The 24,261-nt window shown below is 33.2% G+C and overlaps 3 protein-coding genes across 7 annotated transcripts in view; 1 reads left to right on the top strand and 2 right to left on the bottom strand.

Annotated features, from left to right (window-relative positions):
• Positions 1-20,397, top strand: part of shf (WNT inhibitory factor 1) — a 104,953-nt gene extending 84,556 nt beyond the window's left edge. For all 5 annotated transcript variants that reach the window (XM_017617454.1, XM_017617452.1, XM_017617453.1 and 2 more), the window contains exons 5-8: positions 5,911-6,111; positions 18,501-18,596; positions 18,661-18,864; positions 18,928-20,397. In XM_017617454.1, coding sequence (XP_017472943.1) covers positions 5,911-6,111; positions 18,501-18,596; positions 18,661-18,864; positions 18,928-18,959 — 533 coding nt within the window. In that variant the 3' untranslated portion in view covers positions 18,960-20,397. The remainder of the gene's footprint in view (positions 1-5,910; positions 6,112-18,500; positions 18,597-18,660; positions 18,865-18,927) is intronic.
• Coq7 (ubiquinone biosynthesis protein COQ7, mitochondrial) lies at positions 6,414-18,417 on the bottom strand. Its single transcript, XM_017617455.1, has 3 exons — positions 17,981-18,417; positions 17,800-17,918; positions 6,414-6,666 (listed from the first exon to the last, which is right to left on the bottom strand). Exons 1-3 carry the CDS (start codon positions 18,366-18,368, stop codon positions 6,508-6,510), a joined length of 666 nt encoding a protein of 221 aa, XP_017472944.1. The 5' UTR covers positions 18,369-18,417; the 3' UTR covers positions 6,414-6,507.
• On the bottom strand, positions 7,595-22,124 carry LOC108363923 (RNA-binding motif protein, X-linked 2). Its single transcript, XM_017617456.1, has 3 exons — positions 21,167-22,124; positions 21,123-21,126; positions 7,595-7,607 (listed from the first exon to the last, which is right to left on the bottom strand). The coding sequence occupies exon 1, from the start codon at positions 21,702-21,704 to the stop codon at positions 21,267-21,269; it is 438 nt and encodes a 145-aa protein (XP_017472945.1). The 5' UTR covers positions 21,705-22,124; the 3' UTR covers positions 7,595-7,607; positions 21,123-21,126; positions 21,167-21,266.
• Positions 22,125-24,261: the final 2,137 nt, after the last annotated feature.

Genomic DNA, 24,261 nt, shown 5'->3' with positions numbered 1-24,261 from the left:
GTGCTGTTTTGGACTCGGCCAAAATCGCTTAGGCGGTTACAGCGCCAAATAAGAAGAAGAAGAATGATTTGAACTTAATTCGGCTGAAAAAAATGGTATTCGCAATCGGAATGCAATTGCAACCAGAGTCGATTTAAGAAACCCGACAGCTAGTACGATGAAGAAATTGAAATGTATGTTAAAGAAAGTCAGAACAACAAGAAATATACATGTATATGCTGTTTTTGGCCATCCGAACGAATTTTAAAAATTCTATAAAAATTGTTTATGTTTGAAATGCAACCGTGGACGCCAGCTGGCAGGGAAACTTGCAAATTCCTGCAAATTTGCGTTCGTGCAGATATTTGCAAGTTTCCCAACAGGAGAGAGAATTCGAGAGAATTTTTTCTTACTCTCTGATATTTTGAGTGTTGGATAATTCTTGCTGGATTTTCGACGAACACACCTAATGTCAATTGACTTTATTTCCGTTGATCTTATTACCTGTCACCGTTTTTTTTACACGGTTGAAAGCAAATTTTTCGAGTTTGTGGAAATTTTAATATTTATGGAAAAACGAAATGTAAAAAATAATGGAGGAAAATCTTATAGAAGTGAAAAAGTAAAATGCAATTTTTGCAAAGAGTATCAGCGAGTTAATGATTTTTCGGGCGCAATGTCAAACGATTTGTGTGTAACTTGACGCATAGCCATGGTGACGGTGACGGTTACGCCGTCGCAATGGATGGTATGTACTTTCACTTTTACTGTACTTTATATGTACATATATGTATGTAGAAAAATCACACATTGGGACATACGAATATGTTTGCCGTTAGTGTTAAAATAATTAAAAATGAAACCGCAAACTATGATTATTTTTCAAACCCCTGTTGCTCGGATTACCTGCAAACATACATATCGTTACCTTAATAAAGAAAGAAAGAAATTAAAAAAAAACTACTGGATTATTACTTTGGTTTTTATGCAGTTTTATAACTACTCTGAAAATAAGCAGAAATGTTAGATAGGGCCAAGACATATCAAACAGGTAGAAGCATTAGAGCTACGGTTGCCAGACGTACTGATTTTATCAGTACAGTACTGATTTTTCAACTTTCGTACTGATTTTATTCATTTCAGTACGCTAATGTCGTGATTTTTTTTTTAATTTGTACTGATCTGTACTGATTTTTCAATTCTGAGCAATCAAATTTGTAATAGATTTCTTCCCACCGAGCTTGGTACACGGTAACTCGGTGATCGGTAATTTTTGCCCATGTATTTTGTTTGTGTAATATTATTTTACACAAACAAAATACTTTACGATTTGCTTCAGAATTTTACATAACGTTGCAACTTTCTTAAAATTTACTGTAAAAAGTAAGAAGAAAATAATTTAATTATAGTTTACTTGCTTTCGGTAATGTTTGATATGCGCAAGAAATTAATATAAGAAATTAATATAAAAGAGCAATCGTTTTAAGGGCATATAGCGGGTCAGAGGGCAGACATTTTTTGTCGAGTGTTGTTAGTTATCTCGAAAATAACTTTCAGTTTAAAAACAACAAATTTGAATAATTGAATGGCTTTGCCTACAACTTACAATTCGTTTTTCTCAATTTACTGATTCAATTTAGATACTCTTTTTGGCGTATTCTTAGTCTCAAAGTTTTTACGCAGTTGAAAAAATAATTTAAGCCATGAGGAAATACGGATGCAGTCCTTAAATAGAGGTCTCTTTCCACAGTTTGAATAAATATGTAATTTTGTTTTTTCAATACCACGTTCAAACGAAGCACCTGAGAGGAACTAACTTAAATATAAAGTTTGCTTCCTGGCGAAAAGAGAGAAACCGGCTTCTAATTAAAATTTTAGAAAGCGAACTTCAAATTAAAAGTAATATTGAAATATGTATAATGTTTAGAGTTCTTTGACTATTTAAACACTGAAAGTGGAAATGATCTCATTATTGCTATTAAAAAATGTCATGTATATAAAATAATTGATTGGCTCCTGNCAGAATTTTACATAACGTTGCAACTTTCTTAAAATTTACTGTAAAAAGTAAGAAGAAAATAATTTAATTATAGTTTACTTGCTTTCGGTAATGTTTGATATGCGCAAGAAATTAATATAAGAAATTAATATAAAAGAGCAATCGTTTTAAGGGCATATAGCGGGTCAGAGGGCAGACATTTTTTGTCGAGTGTTGTTAGTTATCTCGAAAATAACTTTCAGTTTAAAAACAACAAATTTGAATAATTGAATGGCTTTGCCTACAACTTACAATTCGTTTTTCTCAATTTACTGATTCAATTTAGATACTCTTTTTGGCGTATTCTTAGTCTCAAAGTTTTTACGCAGTTGAAAAAATAATTTAAGCCATGAGGAAATACGGATGCAGTCCTTAAATAGAGGTCTCTTTCCACAGTTTGAATAAATATGTAATTTTGTTTTTTCAATACCACGTTCAAACGAAGCACCTGAGAGGAACTAACTTAAATATAAAGTTTGCTTCCTGGCGAAAAGAGAGAAACCGGCTTCTAATTAAAATTTTAGAAAGCGAACTTCAAATTAAAAGTAATATTGAAATATGTATAATGTTTAGAGTTCTTTGACTATTTAAACACTGAAAGTGGAAATGATCTCATTATTGCTATTAAAAAATGTCATGTATATAAAATAATTGATTGGCTCCTGTAATATGTATTATAAAGGTATCTCGTACTACATGTTAATGTGTATACTCATATTAAAATGAATAACATTTTTATTTTTTATGAGCAACATTTTATTTATAAACGGGTAAGGCTTCCTCAAGTGGGCCCCGAATTTACCAAGATTAATATTTTTCAATGATATTCAGGCAGGGCCGAGTTTCGAAGTCGCAAAGTACACTGTGTAAATTTTGTTGCAAAATTCCAAATAGTTTTTTATCAACAATTGAAAATTTTTATTTTTCTTTGAAAGTAAGTGTCCGAATGAAAAAATTTTATTGGGTGCAGATTTAAAAACATTAAACTATACAATGAAATTATTCGCGTTACAAAATTTTGTTTTGCTTTTCTTGGTAAAAATAATATAACCTTGGTAAATTCGAAGCCCACTTGAGGAAGCCTTACCCATACCAAGATATTATTAAAAACAAGTACTCTGGCGTTTCAAAGTATTATTGTTACTTACATTCATAATTCTGCTTGGAATAAAAGTGTACTGAAAAGTACTGATTTTTCTAGCATGAAAAAGTCGAATGTACTGATTTCGCGCCAAAAAAATCTGGCAACCCTAATTAGAGCAAAAACAACATTTGTGTGTATTTTGTTGTTGCTTCTGGTATCGAAAGTGTCAAAAACTGTTCTGATTTTTTTCTTCTAAATCAATGCGTGCCATCCCAACAAGCAAAACAAAGTTTTTTTTAAGTTTTCAATTATAAACATTAAGCTTACAAAACGTTGATTTTTTGTTTATAAAACGCTTGAAAGTAAGCGTAATATAATCGAAAAGGAACATTGGTTATAAGCGTAGAAATATAAACTTGTAATAAATGTTCAAAAGAAAGCTTTTTATAAGCGTAAAAGTGTAAACTTATAATAAAGGTTCAAAAAAAGNTAAATGTTCAAAAGAAAGCTTTTTATAAGCGTAAAAGTGTAAACTTATAACAAAGGTACAAAAAAGTTGTATATAAGCGTATGAATATAAACTTACTAAAAATTTTCACAAGAAAGCTTTTTATAAACATTTTTATAACCCTTTATTTAAAGATATTTCATCAAAAACTCATACATAACATCTAGAAACTAAACGAAATGCGAATTTTCGGCGGACTCATCTACAGGCCCGAAAATATAAATAGGGAATAGACATTTTAGCATACAAATTCACGATAACACACAAAAATTAAGCAGAAAAAAGTTAATTATTACATCTTGTTGCGTGCTTTCAATTACATGCGGTTATTAGCAAATTGGAAAAACGACATCGGTGCAGCTATATATTCCGCTTCATCGCCGCCATTCTCATTGATGAACTTTTCTGAAAAAAATTTAATACATTTTTAATTGAATGTTAAACTAAGAAAGGATAAGGAGAACTCATCATTTGAAGACTCGAATGCTCCACCGATTAGCGCAGCGGGTCCTGGATTGGATTTTTTTTACCGCATCGGTTTTATTTAATTTTTTCTTTTAATAATATATTTTAAAAAATGTAAACACGTCACTTATGATTAAAAAAATGTTATATTTACTACTTCATGTCGTTGGCATTTGCATTTCATTTATAAGTTTAAGTTATTTATAAACATTCGCTCTCAAAACTTATTAAAGGTTTATTTGAAAAAACTTGTAATAAGCTTAATATTAAAAATGCTTATTTGACGCTTGTTATAGCAAACTTACTTTAAGTTATTTTTAAAAACATTTACTGAAATGCTTGTTGGGATATGAAATACAAAAAAAAAATTACAAAAAAGTTAAAATTGGAAAAAACTAAAATTGTTGCAACTTTCTTTCTTAGTAAATTTGTTTGCTTCTCGAATCATTGATCCATCCTTTGCAAGGCCCAGTAATCAGCGGTTGTGCTGCTGAGTTGGGCGAGCGCTCCAAAAGCTGCTATTCAATCGCTTGTTTTATATGGAAAAGGGTTTCACATGCTAATAGATTTGAAACATTTAGAATGTTTGTGAGAAGAAATTAAAAATATTTGACATTTTCGAGACTACATAATTTGAAAAAAAAAAAATCAAATTAGCTGCTATACCGATACTAAGATAACGATATGCAAGTGCATATGTATTACTGAAAGATCGACCTCTGGAAAATTTTTTCAGAGTATTTTTTGTTTGCCCAATACTTGAAAACTCTGGTAAATGTGGTTGTTCACGCTTGCCTGTGGATCAGGTTATTTGGATATGTGGTTATAATTTTTATACAGTTTACAACAATAAAATACACTACAGAATAATTTTTTTTAACCAGATATCGTGAAAACCTGGCAAGTGTGAACAGTCAAAATGATCCATTCTACACCCACTGTGGTCACACATAAAAACACTTGATTATCTATCGCTTTTATTTCATTTGCTCCTACTATAATAACACTAGTTTACATCCAAAATGTTCAATGGCTGCTACTGCCCAATTCCTATGTAGAATTGCTCGGTGATTCCGAAAATCGAGTTATTTTTTTCTATGGATAATTTTTCGAGATATTTACAATTTACCGTTATTCACCTTAAAAAAAGAGTGGTTCCACTTAATCACGTGTATCTTACGAAACAATTGGACAACCGTCATACGAAATACGGCAAATAAACGCCAATGAAATTCTCCATAAACCGTATGTACACCACTTTTCGATAGGCCTGATAATTTCTGAGAAATTAATTAACAAAAAATAAAAAACAGACATTTTTGTTTTGCCCCTGTTAAAGTTTGAATTTTTTTAATCGAAAGTCATGTACATATATACGGTTTATGGAGAGTTTTATTGGATTAGTGGAACCATTCCTTTTTTAAGCTGAATAACGGTAAATTGCAAATATCTCGAAAACGTATCCATAGAAAAAAATAACACGATATTCGGAATCACCGAGCAATTCTACATAGGAATTGGATAGTGGAGTCTGGAGAACAAAAACCAAACTAAAATTTGTGATCCAGTGTAATTTATAAAAATCAAAATACAGATTCCTCACAGTGCTGGCTTTTTATTACATTTTACAGTTAATGGACAAATTTATTCATATTACACTGCTCCTGCACTGCTTTTGAATTTATAGACCGCTTGAACGCCCTACTGCTGAGCTTAACTGCATTTGTTTATTAAATTTTTGACAGAGTTATGTGTTGTTTGCCAATGCTTTATTACTTAATAAACGTTTGCTTTCACATTATTTTGTATTGCTATTGTTATATTTATGATTTCAAGGTCCCGATCCCGAATGTAATTTGAAATGTGGCGATAATGGATTTTGTAATCATCATAAAATTTGCCAGTGCAAAGCTGGCTACACGGGTCAGTACTGTCAGGCGGCATTTTGTTTTCCGCAATGCCTAAATGGCGGCAATTGCACAGCGCCATCGGTGTGCACCTGTCCTGATGGCTACCAAGGCACTCAGTGCGAAGGAGGTAAGCTAAAATTATTATTTGCAATATTATATTTCATTATCAACCCAATTCTTAATACCCCCGGGGAGTTTGTTCTCCAGGAATTTGTTTCTCCCGAAAAATAATCCTCCAATAATAATAATAATTAACTACCAGGGAGTAGAATTTTCCCCGAAAACTTGGGAGGGGAAATTCGAACTTAGAAGAAGCTGCTTGACACTTTTTTGAGATCTGAACTCCGCCATTTAACATAAAAAGTCCACAGGGAATTTTTATTCATGATAGGATGAAAGGGAAAAGAGAGAAAACTCCCAGGGAGTTTCTGTTCAGAATCGGCCTGTATATTTTTTTTGCAAAAAACTTCTATATATATGTAGATAGGTATAAATATTACAATCACTGAAAGGGTGCATTTATTTATATACGCTTTGAAATGGCAATAGCCGTTTTGCAACCGATTTTGATCACCTCAGTCATTGCTTTGTAAAACGGTGCTTGCTCGGCGCCACAATCAATGCCTGTGTCGTGGTGTTCTTGCTCCTCATCGCGGAATTTGGTTATGACATCTAAGAGTTCCTGCAAATAGTAAGTGGCAAAAGTGAAACAAAACTTTCAAATTTTCGATTCGTACAAAAACAAGAATTCCATGTTGTGATGTGCGTATGTACATGTAGTATATATTGTGTCAAATAAACCAATTGTTTTTTTTCTTTCGGTCCCACATCAAAATTTCAGCTCCCTATCTTCATTTTTCTGTTAGCGCTTGCAAAAATTTTTAGAAAAATGGGCCACTAGGATGCGTTTTAATATAAAAAACTTGAAGGAAAAGTGGAAACAATGTTTCGAAACAGTGTTTCTTCATGTTTATTTGCACCAAAGTGTACCCAGTAACCGCGTTTTTGGTAAAATTAACGCTTTTTGTTTTTATTTTTTTGGCCTTATAACAATTATATTCAACAATTTTTATTGAGCTCGGGGCCGTTTTTTAATGAAAATTTATTATGGAAAAGCAACAATAATTTTTAAAAATCACTTCTACCATTTTTTCAAAATTATTCGAGCTCAATAAAAATTGTTGAATTAACGTTTTTTAGTAAAAAAAAATAAACAGCAGATTCAGATTACTCGTGCCCGAAAATCCCCATAAAAGTCTTTTGATAGCATAAATATTTGCATTTTAATCACTTTTCATTGATTAAATGCTGCTGTGCGATCACCCACTTCCAATTAAAAAAAAACACGCTTAAAATCGCCAACCTGGGAAAATTGATAAATTACTTTTCTATATGCAATCCAAACTTCCAGAAAAAGTTGGTTCCGTCAATTAAATGCCCAGCCGACTGCAGAACACAATACAACCTCAAATTTTATAATGAAAGACTGCCAGCACTGACGTTAACATTAAAATATGTACCTATGCTAGTGACATATGGACTCATGTATATTGATAAGATTTTAGAAACTTTTAAGCTAACAAAACTTGTAAATGAAAAATAATAGAAAATTTATTTATTTATCTTGATTATTATTTTAGGTAAAAAAAAGTTTATCTTTAAAAATGCGATATAGGGATCAATGAAAGTATGAAAACTATTTTTATTAAATCATAAAATTTCATAACGTAATTAATAGGGCTCGGAATCTCATGTAAATGCATGTTTTATTAGGCATGTTCAAATAGAAATGGTTAAATTATCTTTACGAATCATGAAATTTCCTTTAAAATGGCATTCAATCGTTAGTGCATATTTTTGCATATTTTGCAGTAAATGCAGGATTTTGCATATTTTGCAAAAAATACCTGTTTTTGCATATTTATTGCGCATATATTAGTATATTTTACAATAAATGCACGTGGTTTTTGCATATTTTTGCTTCTTTTTATTTAAAACCATTTAAATTTAGTGCGAAACCTCTTGCCAAAAAAGATCCATATAATTTTTTCTTAAATATTCATCTGAATATCTTCCCGGATAACCAAAAGGCCATTGAGGTACTCTCTTCTACTTCTATTAGATCTCAACTAGTGGAAGACTGTAGGAGAGAGCTGGCCTATATCTCTGATCAATACGAAATTACCCTAATATGGTTCCTTGTGCATAGGGACATTTACGAAAACGTGACAGCGGACGAACTAACAAGGTGCGGTTCCGCACTGAATGTGTCCCACGCGGTGGACATGGACGCTTTGCTCTGGGAGATAAAAGCAACAATTACCGAAATTTATCACTCGAAGGCCAAGCAAAAGTGGAACCGTACAGGATAGTACAGGATTACCCGGCAGTTCTAGGTGTCCTACGACCCACTTAGACCAAAGCTCTCTTAGGAATGAGCAAAGAAGATACCTACTAACTTACTTCAGTGTGCATAGGGCACTGGCACGTTGGCGTCGTAGTTGCGATGACTCTAGCTCAAAAGAGACAGTCGAACACCTTCCTGTGCGAGTGTCCATCCCTTGAAAAGATTAAATTAATTAAAAGAAGATAGGGCACTGGAAATGCAACATAAAGCTTTGCCATTGCTTGGATTCCGGCAACAAGTACCAGATTGAAAATATCTGCTGTTGCAAACAGCTGCGTGCCGTATATTTTCAATTTTTGGTACAACGTATATCTGTAAGTCTTTGTACTCTACAATGAAATTCGGAAAGTAAAATACCGTTTACAATTAGTCGTATTCGCGAACCTAATAATTATTGAAAGTTATAAAATCTATCAGCTTTCTGTGTTCGCGTATGCTAAAAACTTGCAAGGTAGGGGAAATAGAGAGAGCAAAATTTGCAACAAGAAAACCGCTGGTTGGAATTAACAAAAATCCCCAAATTGAATTTGATGGTTTGAAAGTTAAAATAGTAAAATGCGACTAATTAAACTTGTACGAAGTAAGTAATTATTCGTTCAGTCAGGGAACTGTGTCAGGTTAAGACTTCGGGATTTGTTTTCTTACGTTTTCAATTTTATACTTTTGAATCATGATTCAATAACACAAGGTTATATATTTTGTGACAGCTAAAATTTGACACTCCTTTATCTAGATTTGTATTTTGGAAGTAGGAGAAAGGGAAAGGATGTGATCGCCTTTTGCGAAAACGGTAGTAGAAAGGTACTAAGAAAGTGCGCAAAGTATACAATTAGAAGTAAAATCTGTATTATTAATTATATGTGAATTGGCAATATATTTGGTGTTTTAATGGAAATACTAAGCAATACGTAAAATAATCGATTTTTAATTTAAGTTATTCGTCATTTCCTGGAACAAATCTAGAATACCGACCGTTTAACTATGCGAAAACAAAAAATGCAGATCAATAGAATTTTTTACGCTCATTTTTACCATGTCAAAATTATTTAGCGCAAGTAAAATTTAAGACGTTTTAGAAGGTCACAATTAAATTCCTTCATTTTTTTTTTACATTAATATCTTATGAACCACATAACCGATTAAAAAACTAATAACGTCACCATAAAGATAATCAATTTATCTTTCAGCTGATATACATAATTGAAATTCTTTTAATATATTTAAACCAAAACCACTAAAAAACGAACATATGTTATTTTTTCATGAAATAACCTTTTTTGAAAAAACTGCATGATTAATGGTAAAGAAATTTATATTATTTAGAAGGTACAAGCTATTATCTTTAATTCGATATACATATTTTATCATGATCTACGTTTGGGTTTTAAGAATTAAGTGTTAATAAAAAATATAAGTAAACAAAGCAAATAAACCTCTTATATCTTCTTTGTTTATTACCTGCGCCAAATAAATTTGGTATCGTTGAAATCAGCGTAAAAAGTTCTATCAATCGGCACTTTTGGTTATTTTATAGCTAAACGGTCGCTATTCTAGACTTCTTCCAGAAATTTACGCTAACGAAGCTGATCCCAACGAATATTTAGTATGAAGAATTTTTGGTTTTACTACTAATATAACTAAAAACTGTAGAGTGTGCAACATTCTGCACAAGTAAATGAGCTGATTTTATGCGTGGGAGCGAGAAGACTGCTTTATTACAAAACCTTTCTGTTATTGAATCATGCTTTTGAATGTAAACAAAATTTCTATTAGCTGTTCGTCTCACTTGCAAGTTTCTGTAAATTTTCTGTTCGCGTATTATTTGGAATATTTTTCTCTTGTGAGAGAACAGATGACATTTCGCCGGAATTTTGCTGTTGGAAATTTTTTACTGGAGATTTTAAACGCACGTACCTATTGACTAACTAACATTTAATGAAACTGTTACGAACGGCTTTAACTGACGTAAAACCAGGTTTTGAAAATTTGGCCAAAGGGATCTTTTGAATTTTCTTTAATATCTATCTTACGTACATTAGAATAATAATCAAATTAATGTTTTTCATTTCTAATAATAATTTTATTTAAAAATCAAATTTTTGTTTTTGTTGTTTTTTTTTTGTTGCTCTTTGTAGTATTTAGATTTTACAGGTGGCTCTTTTCGGCCTGGGCGTTGCCCACCCCTATTTTAGAGTGAAGTTGCCTCTCTCTGTATGAACCGCCAAATGGCTGCAGGTTGTACGAGTTGTGGTATCAAAATGGCAAACTTTCTCACACTGTCAATGTTGCTATTTACACAGATTGTATCTGACTGCTTGGTTATATACAAATTTTATACATACATAAATACGTATTGTATACATGTGTTATTTATTTTTGTACCGGCAATAAAATATTAACAAAATATTTTTAATTGCATATTTTACTTGTTTGCGTGCATATTATATGCGCATATTTACGATTTTTTAGTGCATAAGATTTTCGTCTCAAAAAGTGGTTTAATTAGGTTTTAAAAGTAAATCAAAATATAATTTTTAGAAAAAATTCACTGGGTTCAAGCCCTGTCAAAGCAATATCGCAAAAAAAATATAGAAAAAAGATTTTTTTAATGCAATGGCAAACCTCCGAGTGTATTTCTGCAACGAAAAAAAGCTTCTCATAAAAATCCAACGCCGTTCGAAGCCGACGTATAACTGCACAAATCGGAGGAGAAGCTCGGCCAAACACTAGCATACATATGTGTTAGCGCCTATCTATTATTATTATAAAAAACACGGAGTTGCATTTTTTTAATTTGATGTAAGACTATTTTGTCAAGAATTTGATTCCCTACAAAACTACATTAAGATTTTTCTTTTATTTAATTGTTTATAAAAAAAGTTGTGGAACAAAAGTATTTTCATTGAAAATTCTTATTTTTGCAAGCGCTAACTGAACAAGTAATGTTTAAGCAAAAAATAAAACCGACTTCAATTCTTATGTAAAAATTTAAGATTAACGTTAATTTCTTTATGATCCGATGATCGGATTTAAATTAATACGGCACCACCTGTGAGGTAACATCTTTCATTTAAAAAAGAATTATATCGGTTAACGTGGTCCAAAGTTATGCGCTAACATACATAAAAAATAAAAGTACAAATAAAATAAAATAAAATAAAATAAAACATAATAAAATAAATTAAAATAAAATAAAATAAAATAAAATAAAATAAAATAAAATAAAATAAAATAAAACAAAATTAAATTAAATTAAATTAAGTAAAATAAAATAAAATATTCCGACGAATTGTTACCTTTCTCCTTTTTGTGAAGTGGTTAAAAATGAAGATAGAGGGCTGAAATTTTGCAAACATTCTTTTGTTGTAAAGGTTAGTATTCTGTTCACAGCCGTGAAATTTTGCCAGCACTGTTCCTGAATTAGTTAAAAGTTCACTAAAACGGCCGACCAAAATTGAAAATGCAACTTGGTTCGTTATCACCTACGTAACGAAAATCCCATTTTACCAAAATCATATCAGCCTTTTTTTGCGAAATATTGACGTTCAAGAATTGCAATATTATAAAAATTTCACAAAAAATTTTTGTTATCATATTTTTTTTAATTCGTTGGGTACAATTAAGATAACAGTTATAAGTAACTATCTGAACAGCCCTCGGCTCTTTAACACATAATTCTTTTGCAGAGAAATCGTTAATAATGTATTTCTTGTTTTAATTTATTTTTAATGAATATTGTTAGCGTTTCAATACGTTCTGATTTAATAAGTAATTGTGTAATAGAATCCGGGACTGAAAGTGTGTGTAGGCAAGTTCAGTTTTATTTACAAATATACAATACACCATGTCGTATTACCTAAGTCATGCAGAAAACAGAAAAAAAATATCTGCACCATGTGGAAGAAAAATACTGTTGGGAAAAAAGTAAGTCGAATTTGNGAATCCGGGACTGAAAGTGTGTGTAGGCAAGTTCAGTTTTATTTACAAATATACAATACACCATGTCGTATTACCTAAGTCATGCAGAAAACAGAAAAAAAATATCTGCACCATGTGGAAGAAAAATACTGTTGGGAAAAAAGTAAGTCGAATTTGTTAAACCAGCAATAAAATGAATAAAACAAAATAAGTAAAGCTTTCGTTAAAATAACTAAAAGCCAAATAGTGAAAGGAAAGCTCTAATGAAAGCCTAACTTATTATATTTTATTCATTTTGGTGCAGTTCTTCCACCTTGGTCATATACTTATTTTCTGTTTTCTTCATGACTTCGGTAATACGACATGGTGTATTATATATTTGTAAATAAAACTCAACTTGCCTACACACACTTTCAGTCCCGGAATGTATTATATGAATTACTTATTAAATCAGAACGTATTGAAACGCTAACAATATTTATTAAAAATAAATCAAAACAAGAATTGCAATATTAACGATTTTTCTGCAAAAGAATTATGTGGTAACGAGCCAAGGGCTGTTCAGATAGTTACTTATAACTGTTATCTTAATTATATCCCACGAATTCAAAAAAAAAATATGAGAACAAAAGTTTGTTCTGAAATTTTTATAATTTTGCGATTCTTGAATGTCAATATTTCGTTTTCCCTGATTCCATATATACATATTTGATGTTGCCTTTTTTTGCATTTTTTAAGATATTTTCCTTTTTTGCCTTTTTTAAGATATTTGCCTTTTTTTGCCTTTTCTACCTTTAAAAAAGTGCAAGGCGAATTTATACAAGGTGGTGTTAACAGAACAAAAACAAAAATTACAACAACAAATTATACGCTCCTTGACAATCAGTACAAAGCCAAATTACAACAAACACATGATTTTGACAAAAGGTACAAATTCGCCGTGAAATCAGCGGATCCGATAATACCACCTTGTATAGATTCGCCTTGAAAAAGTGATTATAGCATTTACAATTTTTTTTTTAAGATTAAAAAATATACACATGGCTTATAAAAGCGCAGGGACCTCTTGCCAAATTGGTGTTGGAAAATTGCAAAGCCGTTTTCTCAGCTAACGTACGCTTGGAGACAATGGGGTTGTTCGAGTTGCAATCACAACCGCAGCGTTGCGCGAATTATTAAAGTATCACGTTCGGTGTGAATTTATAGCAATGTATTATCAGCTGGGCAGTTGCAACACATATTGTTTTCACATGAAATTAGGTTTGTTCGTCGAGAAAAAAATTTGTACGAATTTGTACGAATTATCACGATTTTTGCCCAAATTGCGTTCGTGCAGACCAAAAAATTATCCAACACTCAAAAATTGTGAGAGCAAAGTGACAGTTCTCTTGGAGAGAAGTTGCAAATTCTTGCTGGAAAAAATTTTGCCAGCAAGAATTNCTTCCACCTTGGTCATATACTTATTTTCTGTTTTCTTCATGACTTCGGTAATACGACATGGTGTATTATATATTTGTAAATAAAACTCAACTTGCCTACACACACTTTCAGTCCCGGAATGTATTATATGAATTACTTATTAAATCAGAACGTATTGAAACGCTAACAATATTTATTAAAAATAAATCAAAACAAGAATTGCAATATTAACGATTTTTCTGCAAAAGAATTATGTGGTAACGAGCCAAGGGCTGTTCAGATAGTTACTTATAACTGTTATCTTAATTATATCCCACGAATTAAAAAAAAAAATATGAGAACAAAAGTTTGTTCTGAAATTTTTATAATTTTGCGATTCTTGAATGTCAATATTTCGTTTTCCCTGATTCCATATATACATATTTGATGTTGCCTTTTTTTGCATTTTTTAAGATATTTTCCTTTTTTGCCTTTTTTAAGATATTTGCCTTTTTTTGCCTTTTCTACCTTTAAAAAAGTGCAAGGCGAATTTATACAAGGTGGTGTTAACAGAACAAAAACAAAAATTACAACAACAAATTATACGCTCCTTGACAATCAGTACAAAGCCAAATTACAACAAACACATGATTTTGACAAAAGGTACAAATTCGCCGTGAAATCAGCGGATCCGATAATACCACCTTGTATAGATTCGCCTTGAAAAAGTGATTATAGCATTTACAATTTTTTTTTTAAGATTAAAAAATATACACATGGCTTATAAAAGCGCAGGGACCTCTTGCCAAATTGGTGTTGGAAAATTGCAAAGCCGTTTTCTCAGCTAACGTACGCTTGGAGACAATGGGGTTGTTCGAGTTGCAATCACAACCGCAGCGTTGCGCGAATTATTAAAGTATCACGTTCGGTGTGAATTTATAGCAATGTATTATCAGCTGGGCAGTTGCAACACATATTGTTTTCACATGAAATTAGGTTTGTTCGTCGAGAAAAAAATTTGTACGAATTTGTACGAATTATCACGATTTTTGCCCAAATTGCGTTCGTGCAGACCAAAAAATTATCCAACACTCAAAAATTGTGAGAGCAAAGTGACAGTTCTCTTGGAGAGAAGTTGCAAATTCTTGCTGGAAAAAATTTTGCCAGCAAGAATTTGCAAACACGAAAAACATGTGGTTGTGGCGCATGGTTGCATTTTTGTCCACAATAATTTGAATAAATTAGTTCGTTAAATTTAAAAATTTATAAACACGAGCGATTTTTTTATGAAAAAAGGAAGTAAATAATTGTTGATATAATTAATTTAGTTAATTCCAATGATTTGAACTTAATTCGGCTGAAAAAAATGGTATTCGCAATCGGAATGCAATTGCAACCAGAGTCGATTTAAGAAACCCGACAGCTAGTACGATGAAGAAATTGAAATGTATGTTAAAGAAAGTCAGAACAACAAGAAATATACATGTATATCCTGTTTTTGGCCATCCGAAAGAATTTTAAAAATTCTATAAAAATTTTTTATATTTGAAATGCAACCGTTGACGCCAGCTGGCAGCGAAACTTGCAAATTCCTGCAAATTTGCGTTCGTGCAGAAATTTGCAAGTTTCTCAACATGAGAGAGAATTTGAGAAAATTTTTTCTTACTCTCTGATATTTTGAGTGTTGGATAATTCTTGCTGGATTTTCGACGAACAAACCTATTTTGACACACCGAAAATTGAAGTATAAAATAAATCAAAAAAACAAGTTTAAATCAAACCGATTTTTGTTATTCATGGGCGTCGTGATATATGTATCTTATTTGATTATATTTCTTAGCTTTTCTACATTATGTGGAGTTGAGAGAATGAAGTAAAATATAGTTTTTTGGTCAAATACGATGTTTGATTTCATTGTTTTTCATTGTTTGCAATCATATTTGTTGTACATTGCGATGTGTATAAACATTAGTTAATTTTGCTTGAGGCACCCCAAAACCTATACCGGCGGATGAAATCCGATGACTAAAAAATTGCAAGTAAAACTTAACTGAAACTAAAATATTTATCTGTACTTACAAACATATATATTTTGAAATCCGTTTTTCTTAACGGCAAAGTTCACGAACGGCTGTACCGATTTTTTTAAATTTCCGACACAGACTTTCCAAGGATGCTCATAGACTAAAACAAAACCGATATCTAAAGGGGGCGTGGCACCTCCCATACAAACCGAATTTTTCACACTGCATATTATTGGTTATTGGAAAAGGCCGCGTGGCACCGTGGAACTTGGAGTGGAGATATATGACATGCACATGCCCATGCGGCTTATAAAAGCGCAGGGACCTCTTGCTAAATTAGTGTTGGAAAAATTCAAAGCCGTTTTCTCAGATAACGTAGGCTTGAAAACAATAAGGGGTGTGGATAAAATTGTAAAGGGCGAGGAAAACGCCCTTATTCCTGATAATATGAACGTTTCAAACGTTCCATATTTAAATTGGGCTCCACTTGTATCAACTTACGTCGAGCGCACATTTTGTACATTCAAGGCTTTTCTTCGCGAAAATCGAATGAAAATGCTGCCACAAAACTTCAAAATGCATCTTGTGGTTCAATGTTACTACAACTATACAGATAAAAGTTTTATGAGTTAGAAACTCGAAAGGATAAAATAGTCAAAGATTCAAAGTACAAATCAAGGCGAATACATATAAGGTGGTATCGATTGAAGAAATACAACAATTACTTGTATTTTTTTTTTTGCTTGTCAAATTTCAGCTATTCTTCCCCGAATGAAAAACGGCGACAGAAAATGCAAACACTCTCACGTTTTCACTCACTCACTAACGAAATTCAAAATTTTGACAATCAAACGCTACTCACAGCTGATGCAACAACACCACCTTATATAAATTCGCCTTGGTACAAATTTTTCATATAATAAAACTAGTTCATAGTTTTCCTCTTTTTACTTGTATATAAACATTTCTAAAATAAATGTATTTTTTGATTGTTCTTCGTATTGTCTGTCTTTTTTTAGTGCCTTATTTTGCTTTTTTTGCAATAGCTAGTGCCTGTCTTTTTCGCTATTTTGTTTTGCCTTTTTTGCAATACCTAGTGCCTTTTCCTGCCTTTTTCGCTATTTTATTTTGCCTTTTTTATAGGTTTTTAGGTCCTAAAAATCCGTTCCCTGATAATAAGTCATCATCCGCAATTTTTTTAACCGTGAAATAAGATTTCACTATCAAATTTGGTCGAAGTCGGGCAAGTAGTTTTTGAGATACGCATATATCATATAAGTAGGCGGTGCCACTCTCAATTTTGAATAAATATTGATGAACTCCTTAACCACACTGCTCAAAAAATCTGAAATTCCGGTACGTACACACATATATATTAAAGACCGTATTTAAGAAAAGTCGCCTAAATTCGACAATTTTTATGCGATTACAATAAATGAGATATCAATTTATTGGAAAATAGATTTAATTTTAGATAGCACCCCATATTTTGGAATTGTAGAAATTATCGATGGTCAAAATTTAAAAAAAAAAAATTAAGAGAAATATGGGTATTTTTTTAATATACCCGATAAAAATCCCCACAAGCCTAGTCCGACAATAGATTATTATACACCATTTTGAAGCCTTTATATCCTCTTCTCAGATAATATTCTTCTATCTTTGAAATCTTATCAAAAATAGTCATTCAAAAACTCATAAATCTACAAAATCCTACTTTTTGACATAAATCGACAGGTCGCGACCCCTAAATCACCTTTAAAAAATCTATAAAAACAGACAATAAAATTTCTCATAAAAACGAATAAAATTAGGGGGTAGGGTCTTCAAATTTCCAAAAACAACAAAAAAAACTTTTTTGATGGGCACCCTGATGTACATGTGTATTTTAAATTGTCGTGAAAATTGTATTGCCAGCTTCATGTTGCCAACAAGTTTCACAGCGTGAACAGAATACATAATACTATGCATAACCAATAACAAAACTTCGATATGGGGCCGAAAGAAAAAACATTCGTTTTATTTGGCGCAGTCTAATGTATACATATATCAAAGCATACTTAGTCACCTTATCTGGTTTAGGAGATTCCATGATTTGTCGCAGTTGCTCATTGTAATGATCCACGATGACTGTTTCCACAGCAACAGTGCACGCCATAGCCGCTTTCTCACCCAGCAGTGCTGTGCCTGAAATAAAAAATGAATACCTGACTTCAAAAAAGTTCAACCCCAAAGTTTTATAAATGTACCTGCACCCAACACAAAGCCGGCCACATTCCAAATTGGTAACATTATCGTTGGCCGCACACGGTGTTCTTGCATTAGATTCTCGAATCTCTTCCGATGCTCTTTCTCCTGCTCCCACATGTGTGCGATTGTCTTACCCATTGGGCCATTGCCCAAAACGTACATTTGCCCCGCATAGATGCGATCAGCGCCCAATTCGCCAGCATGATCAACACGTATGATCTCATCTGTCAAAGGTGTTGGCCGCTTTCGTAATGTGGTCGTCTTGCAATCTGCTGTCTGTGGGCTGCCGTATTCGGTTGAGGCATTTCGACTTTGCTGCTGTAAAATCGAACGGCACTGGATAATACCCCAGCTGTTGGTGCGGGAGAAGGTCGAGAAGCGTGACATGCTTGAATACTATTTGCAAAGTTTCTAAATAAGTGAAAGTAGATACCACATATTAAATGGCAATAAGTATATGTAATTTAGTAGTTAGGAACTATATTTAATAACTCCAACTTTAAAATCAACTATTTTCAGGCATCTGCACCGAGAAATGCTTAAATGGCGGCAAGTGCATACAAAAGGATAAATGCCAGTGTTCCAAAGGATACTATGGACTGCGATGTGAATATTGTAAGCTTACATTTTTTTATTTTTTTATTTTTATAAATACTTCTACTGCGTTATTTATCCACAGCTAAATGTGTGATTCCATGCAAAAATGGCGGTCGCTGCATTGGCACCAATATTTGCCGCTGTCCAAGCGGGTTGCTCGGTAATCATTGCGAAATCGGTCGTAGGCAGCGTTCGACCTGCAGGCGTCCTTGTAAGCATGGCGTTTGTATGCCAAATAAGACCTGCAAATGTGATCCGGGCTTCTATGGACAGTATTGCAATGCAAGTACGTAAGGATAACAATCGTTTTAAAATTTCTTTGAACTGAATTTTTGCTTATTTCTTACAGGAATAAAAAAACATCGTAAAATTCATAGATAGGTACAATGGCCGCATTGGAAAAATCCCCCTTTTCTTACTTTTACTACTTTGTCGGATTTTTAATGGATACAATAGCGGTATTCACCAGTGAGAGAGTGGCCTGGCAGACTGGTGTCAACAGTCATCTGCTCTTTTGCTAGAACGCCAGGCCACTGCTCAATTTGGTGAATACCACTAATAATTTGTAAATTTTTACTAGAGTGATAAATATACATAAGTTTACCGTTTTGTTTTTCGTAACGTGCATGTTTTAATTGGAGCGCGCATAGTTAAGGCCAAAGCATAGATGTGTATATGCGCTCCGGTTGAAACATACACGTTTTGTAATCGACGCTTCGCTCGATGCTTTGCTCGCCTCTCCCGTATGTTTTTAGCCTAACGCTGAGCTATCAACATATCTTTATAAAGTAATGTTTTTTAAACATAAATAATACTACAATATTCGTATGCCCAGTAAAGGCACCTTAGAATCATCTATTTCTAGAAATGTGATAAACTTAAATAATGAAACAAAATTTTACTTCGAGGAAGTCTGAAAATTTCTAATTTATAATTGGAAGTAAGCATTTTTATAAAATAAAAATATGTATGTATTTAAAATAACAATTAAAGTATGGATATATTTTTCGCGCATATTTGTCAAAGAATTACCCTTATGAAAGTGCACATTGTTTGTTTGGGCTTGGGCCACCCCGGAAAACAAAATATATGTAGTACCTACTCTTTCTCTCAATTAAACCTGCAATGAATTTGTTTGATTTCGTTCTTGCGATGCACATGACTTTAGCTGTATGGCAGCCTCACGTCACGCGCCACCTTTCACCCCATTTCTGGAGATTGTGGAGAAAAAATGTTCTTTATATAGTTTTGATTTCGGGTGCGATGTGGTCCTCACTTGAGCTGGTAAGAAAGGTAGGTTAAAATGTTACTTACCTTTGCTCGAAGTGCTGTTTTATATATGTATATGTTTTACCTAAGTTTACTTAAATATGAATAAAAGCGTACCTAGAACTCAATTTGTCCCAATCAAAGCACTGTGTATCAGTTATAAATGTTTAGGCTGTCGTCTTAAACGCATCAATGCATAGCATCAGTCTCTTTTATTCCTAAGTCATGGCGTACAATACAAATATCCGATATGCTCAACCATAAAGAAATGCCAACGTTTAATAAAGCTGCGTTAATTGGATACTCTTATCACCTGTGGTTAAGAAATAACTCTTTAATATCATTCACCGCAGGATTGAAATTAAGATGTAATAGTTTTGCTGTGTGGGTTTTTAGTGGTTTTTGTTGTAGCGGCTACTTAGCCCTTTGGAAACTGTAGTGAGTTTGCAGGTATTTTCCTTGCTCATTCTTAAAAGATCCCTGGTTTGAAGTTATCCCTAGGATACCCAGAACTGCTGGGTAATCCTATACGATCATGTATGGTTGATCTCCCTGGGCGTAGCGACCGTAACGAAAAGTTTCAACGAGGAGAACGCTTACATGGTGCGGTAAGCGAAATAATAACTTAAGGTTACATTTTTCAATGAAAGTCCCTACACCAACCCCGCATTCTAACTGTGCTTCGTTCGTAAAGACAGTTAAGCCCTCAACGAACTGGCCCCTCCCTGAGTTCAGTCATTGCAGCTTGGGAATTTCGTGCAGAGTATGTGGTGAGCTACGGGTTTCACAGGATATAGTCAGTGGGCAGCGGTTTAATTTCGGGAGGTAGTGCGTTTGGATAGAACTTTGCCCGGACGGTCTTCCCTTCCATAACCGCAGTCTGATGGCACTATTAGCAGCCGAGTTTTCGGTCAAAAGATCTATCGGTAGTAAGTCGAGCAGAACGTTTAAAATTTTTTTGGAAAGGAGTTTTACTTGGGTTCGCCTTAAGGGGCATGCGAAGTTGGTATCGTGAGCGGAACCTTCACATGGAGGACAAACGCTGCGAACGGCAAGATCTAGTCTAGATAAGTAGAAATTTAAACTGCTGCAATATAAATACCGTAAAATTCTTTAGTCGTTTGTACAAATTTGAAAAACGATTCCCGAAATTTGTTATATTTTATGGCCTTAAAGTCAGCCGATTGTGTCTTAAGCGCCGAATATGCTAAAATGTACGAAAAAAACGACTCCTTTGTTATCCTGACTTCCCACTGATATACATAATCTCCGCACGGCACTATCGACCTCTTCACTTTTCAAAACCTCATACAATTAACGCCCCTTATACATACATAGATATGTATGTATTTTCCCTTTATTTGATTTGTAGAAATACTACACATCATTTGTACATTTTTTTAAATTATTTTCTATCCTTCATGAGCGTTCCTTTTTATGCACCATAGGTTTCGGCGCACAGCCCTCCATATACAGTCTTAAAGTCTCTTCGTCCATTTTCTCATTTTCTTTCGGCGGTTTATAATCGGCCACATGATCTACCCGTATAGTACGTCCAAGTAGTTTAATGCCATTTAAATTGTCCACTGCCAAAATGGTTGAACGCTGATCTTCGTAGCATAGAAAGCAGAACCCTTTCGATTTGCCACTACTTTTATCTCTTATCAGGTTGATATTAACAATTTCGCCGTATTGTGAAAACACACAGATGACATCGCCCTCTGTGAGGGTGTAAGGCAGACCACCAACGAATATCCAAGCTGAATCTTTATACATTTCGTGCCATGATTTTTTTCCGCCTTTCAAATCTGTTTCACTGAGCTTGAGCACATTCTTCACATTTGTCATAGTATTCATGATGATAACAGTGTTGATATATTTGGGTTTATTCCTGGAGGAAGTGTCATAGATACATTTACATAAATATTATTATGGCTGGTAATAGATTATTATTTTTAAATCATTCAGTGAGCTAAGAATACGCAGATATAAACTAGCAAAATTGGAATAACGTTCAATCGAACTGTTCACTTATTTGATCGTTATATGTACATATTTATTTAAGAACCACACTTTTTAGATATTTTTATTTAACCTTCCGGTAAAGGTAAGATATTTGTACAACAAATTACATACGCATCTGGGGGAATTGACGTGAAATGTCCCAAGCGCGCTAAGCGGTGCTAAACTACTTTTCGACTAGCTGGGAAGCAGACAGAAAATGGGAAAAATAATAGGAAAACTATGATTCCATACATTTTCGTAGGAGATATGCGTTTTCCAAAATTCCCCGTTTTCGTGGAGAAAATTCAGTTCGAAAACACCCTATCTTAAAAAACTTAACACAACTTTTTTACATTTTATTTGGATAGAGAATTTCAAGTGCCCACAGACACCCTCAAAAAAAGTCTGAGTCCCCCGCTGGGTCTGTGTTATTTTTGATTATGTACTTTTATGCGAAATAACACATTTTGTAAAGTTAAAGTGCGCCCAATTTAACGAACATACTTGTTTTAAGCCATCTTACAAATGCTTTTATCAAGATAGAAAATCCCCACATACAAATATTACCTCTGATAAAACTTATACATATGAGCCATACTCATTCATATACACCATGACATGTCTGCATACTAAATTTAAATTTCATGTGACTTATGGGTTTGAAGTTATAGCTGATATAATTTTCCACACCTATAGGATTTGCCACGCCATTTTTTACAAACTCATTTATAATTTCAAGTTCGTGCGACTTATGGTTCCGAAGTTATACCTGATAAAAAATTTCACGATGTGTCACGCCCCCATTTACAAACTCGCTTATACGTACCCTCCTATAAGCACCTACCATTGATATATCTGCATACCAAATTTCAAGTTCGTGGAACTTATGGTTCCAAAGTTATAGTTATATGGGATTGCCACGCCCCCTTTTACAAACTCGTTTATATATACCTGCCTAGAAGCATCTACCATTGACATGTCTGGGTACCAAGTTTCAAGTTCATGTGACTTATGATCTGGAAGTTATGGCTGATTAAAAATTTCACGCCTACAGAAGGTGCCACGCCCCCTTGTCGGATCCCAGTTTTTTTCATCCTATTATAGGCCCAGCTGTCATGGTAATACTCTGTCGAAATTTTGTTCGATTCTGTCCGTCCGTTTAGACTGTAAGCTGGCACATACATACATACTTTCACAAGTATATAGTAGATTACACATGGATTACGATGGTATAATTTTAAATCTCTAATTTGCTGGTCTTCACTATGCAAAACAACTTCAACAAGTTTAACTGCTAATAGCTAAGTAACTTTAGGGCAATCTTGACCATATTATATATAGAAATGTTAAACCCATTTCTTTAGCGTTAATACGACGTTAAGATGAAGTCCCTACGATGAGCAGAACCCGAGGTATAACGATTTGAAGAAGTACATGATTAGTCAGAATCAAGAAAAAATGCAAATTTTGACAGATCATATCTCCAAAGAAAAAAGCAAAAAATTCCTCGAACACGTGTTAGCTGACCCAATCGAAAGTGTGACTCCAAATTTAATGTCCGATATGAAAAAGAATGTCTCACATCTGGCAAACAAAATTACATATGGTAGGCAATGATTTTAACATGTGAAGACGCGACGTTAGCTAGTCTTTCAGTGTTGTAAAGGATAATATATTACCCTCATTTTCTAGCTTAACTCCCTAATCTGTAATTATAATTAGAAACAGAGATTATTCATGCAAAATTTGTTCCTCGTTAATCTGTAATTATGAAATAACCTCAGATTAAACCGATAACCTTTCGATGCCCAACCCAGTTTTAGCGATCATTTTTGCGAAGAATGAGATATTCCAAATTAACAAGTAATTTTTAAGCAAAACACAAAACCAACTTCAATTCTCAAATAAAAATTTAGGAGTACCGTTAATTTTTTGATGATCCAATGATCGGGTCTAAAACAGATTAGTATAGGACCACCTCTGAGACACTACCTTTCCGATGCAAAAATAATTTTCGAAATCGGTTAACGTGGTCCAAAGTTATGCGGTAACAAACATAACAAAAAAATAAAATAAAATATTCCGACGAATTGATAACCTCCTCCTTTTTTTGAAGTCGGTTAAAAAGTAAACAAATATGGACGCTGGCAATTAAAAGATGTTTGTAAAGGTATTTTTAAACAAATACACTGGTCGACGGCCAAAATTTACCAGAGACGCCGTTATGAAATTCGTATGTAAAATCACCCCCTGATTCCGAAAATCAAGGTTATTTTTAATTTTATGGTACCGTTTTTGAGATATTTGCNTAAACAAATATGGACGCTGGCAATTAAAAGATGTTTGTAAAGGTATTTTTAAACAAATACACTGGTCGACGGCCAAAATTTACCAGAGACGCCGTTATGAA

Source organism: Rhagoletis zephyria, unplaced genomic scaffold (genome assembly GCF_001687245.7).
Source record: "Rhagoletis zephyria isolate East Lansing unplaced genomic scaffold, Rhagoletis_zephyria_1.1 Rzeph_scaffold_01412, whole genome shotgun sequence".
NCBI lineage: Eukaryota > Metazoa > Arthropoda > Insecta > Diptera > Tephritidae > Rhagoletis > Rhagoletis zephyria.
The sequence above is the reverse complement of the archived record's forward strand: the minus strand, read 5'-3'. Positions and strand labels throughout refer to the sequence as shown.

What these genes read in the sequence shown, in the direction of transcription:
- LOC108363923 (XM_017617456.1), bottom strand. Translation starts at nt 21,704, where the DNA reads ATGAATACTATGACAAATGTGAAGAATGTGCTCAAGCTCAGTGAAACA.
- Coq7 (XM_017617455.1), bottom strand. Translation starts at nt 18,368, where the DNA reads ATGTCACGCTTCTCGACCTTCTCCCGCACCAACAGCTGGGGTATTATC. An exon ending in CGGCTTTGTGTTGGGTGCAG is followed by an intron (nt 17,919 to 17,980) that starts GTACATTTATAA and finishes TTTTTATTTCAG; the next exon opens with GCACAGCACTGCTGGGTGAG. An exon ending in AATCTCCTAAACCAGATAAG is followed by an intron (nt 6,667 to 17,799) that starts GTGACTAAGTAT and finishes TACTATTTGCAG; the next exon opens with GAACTCTTAGATGTCATAAC.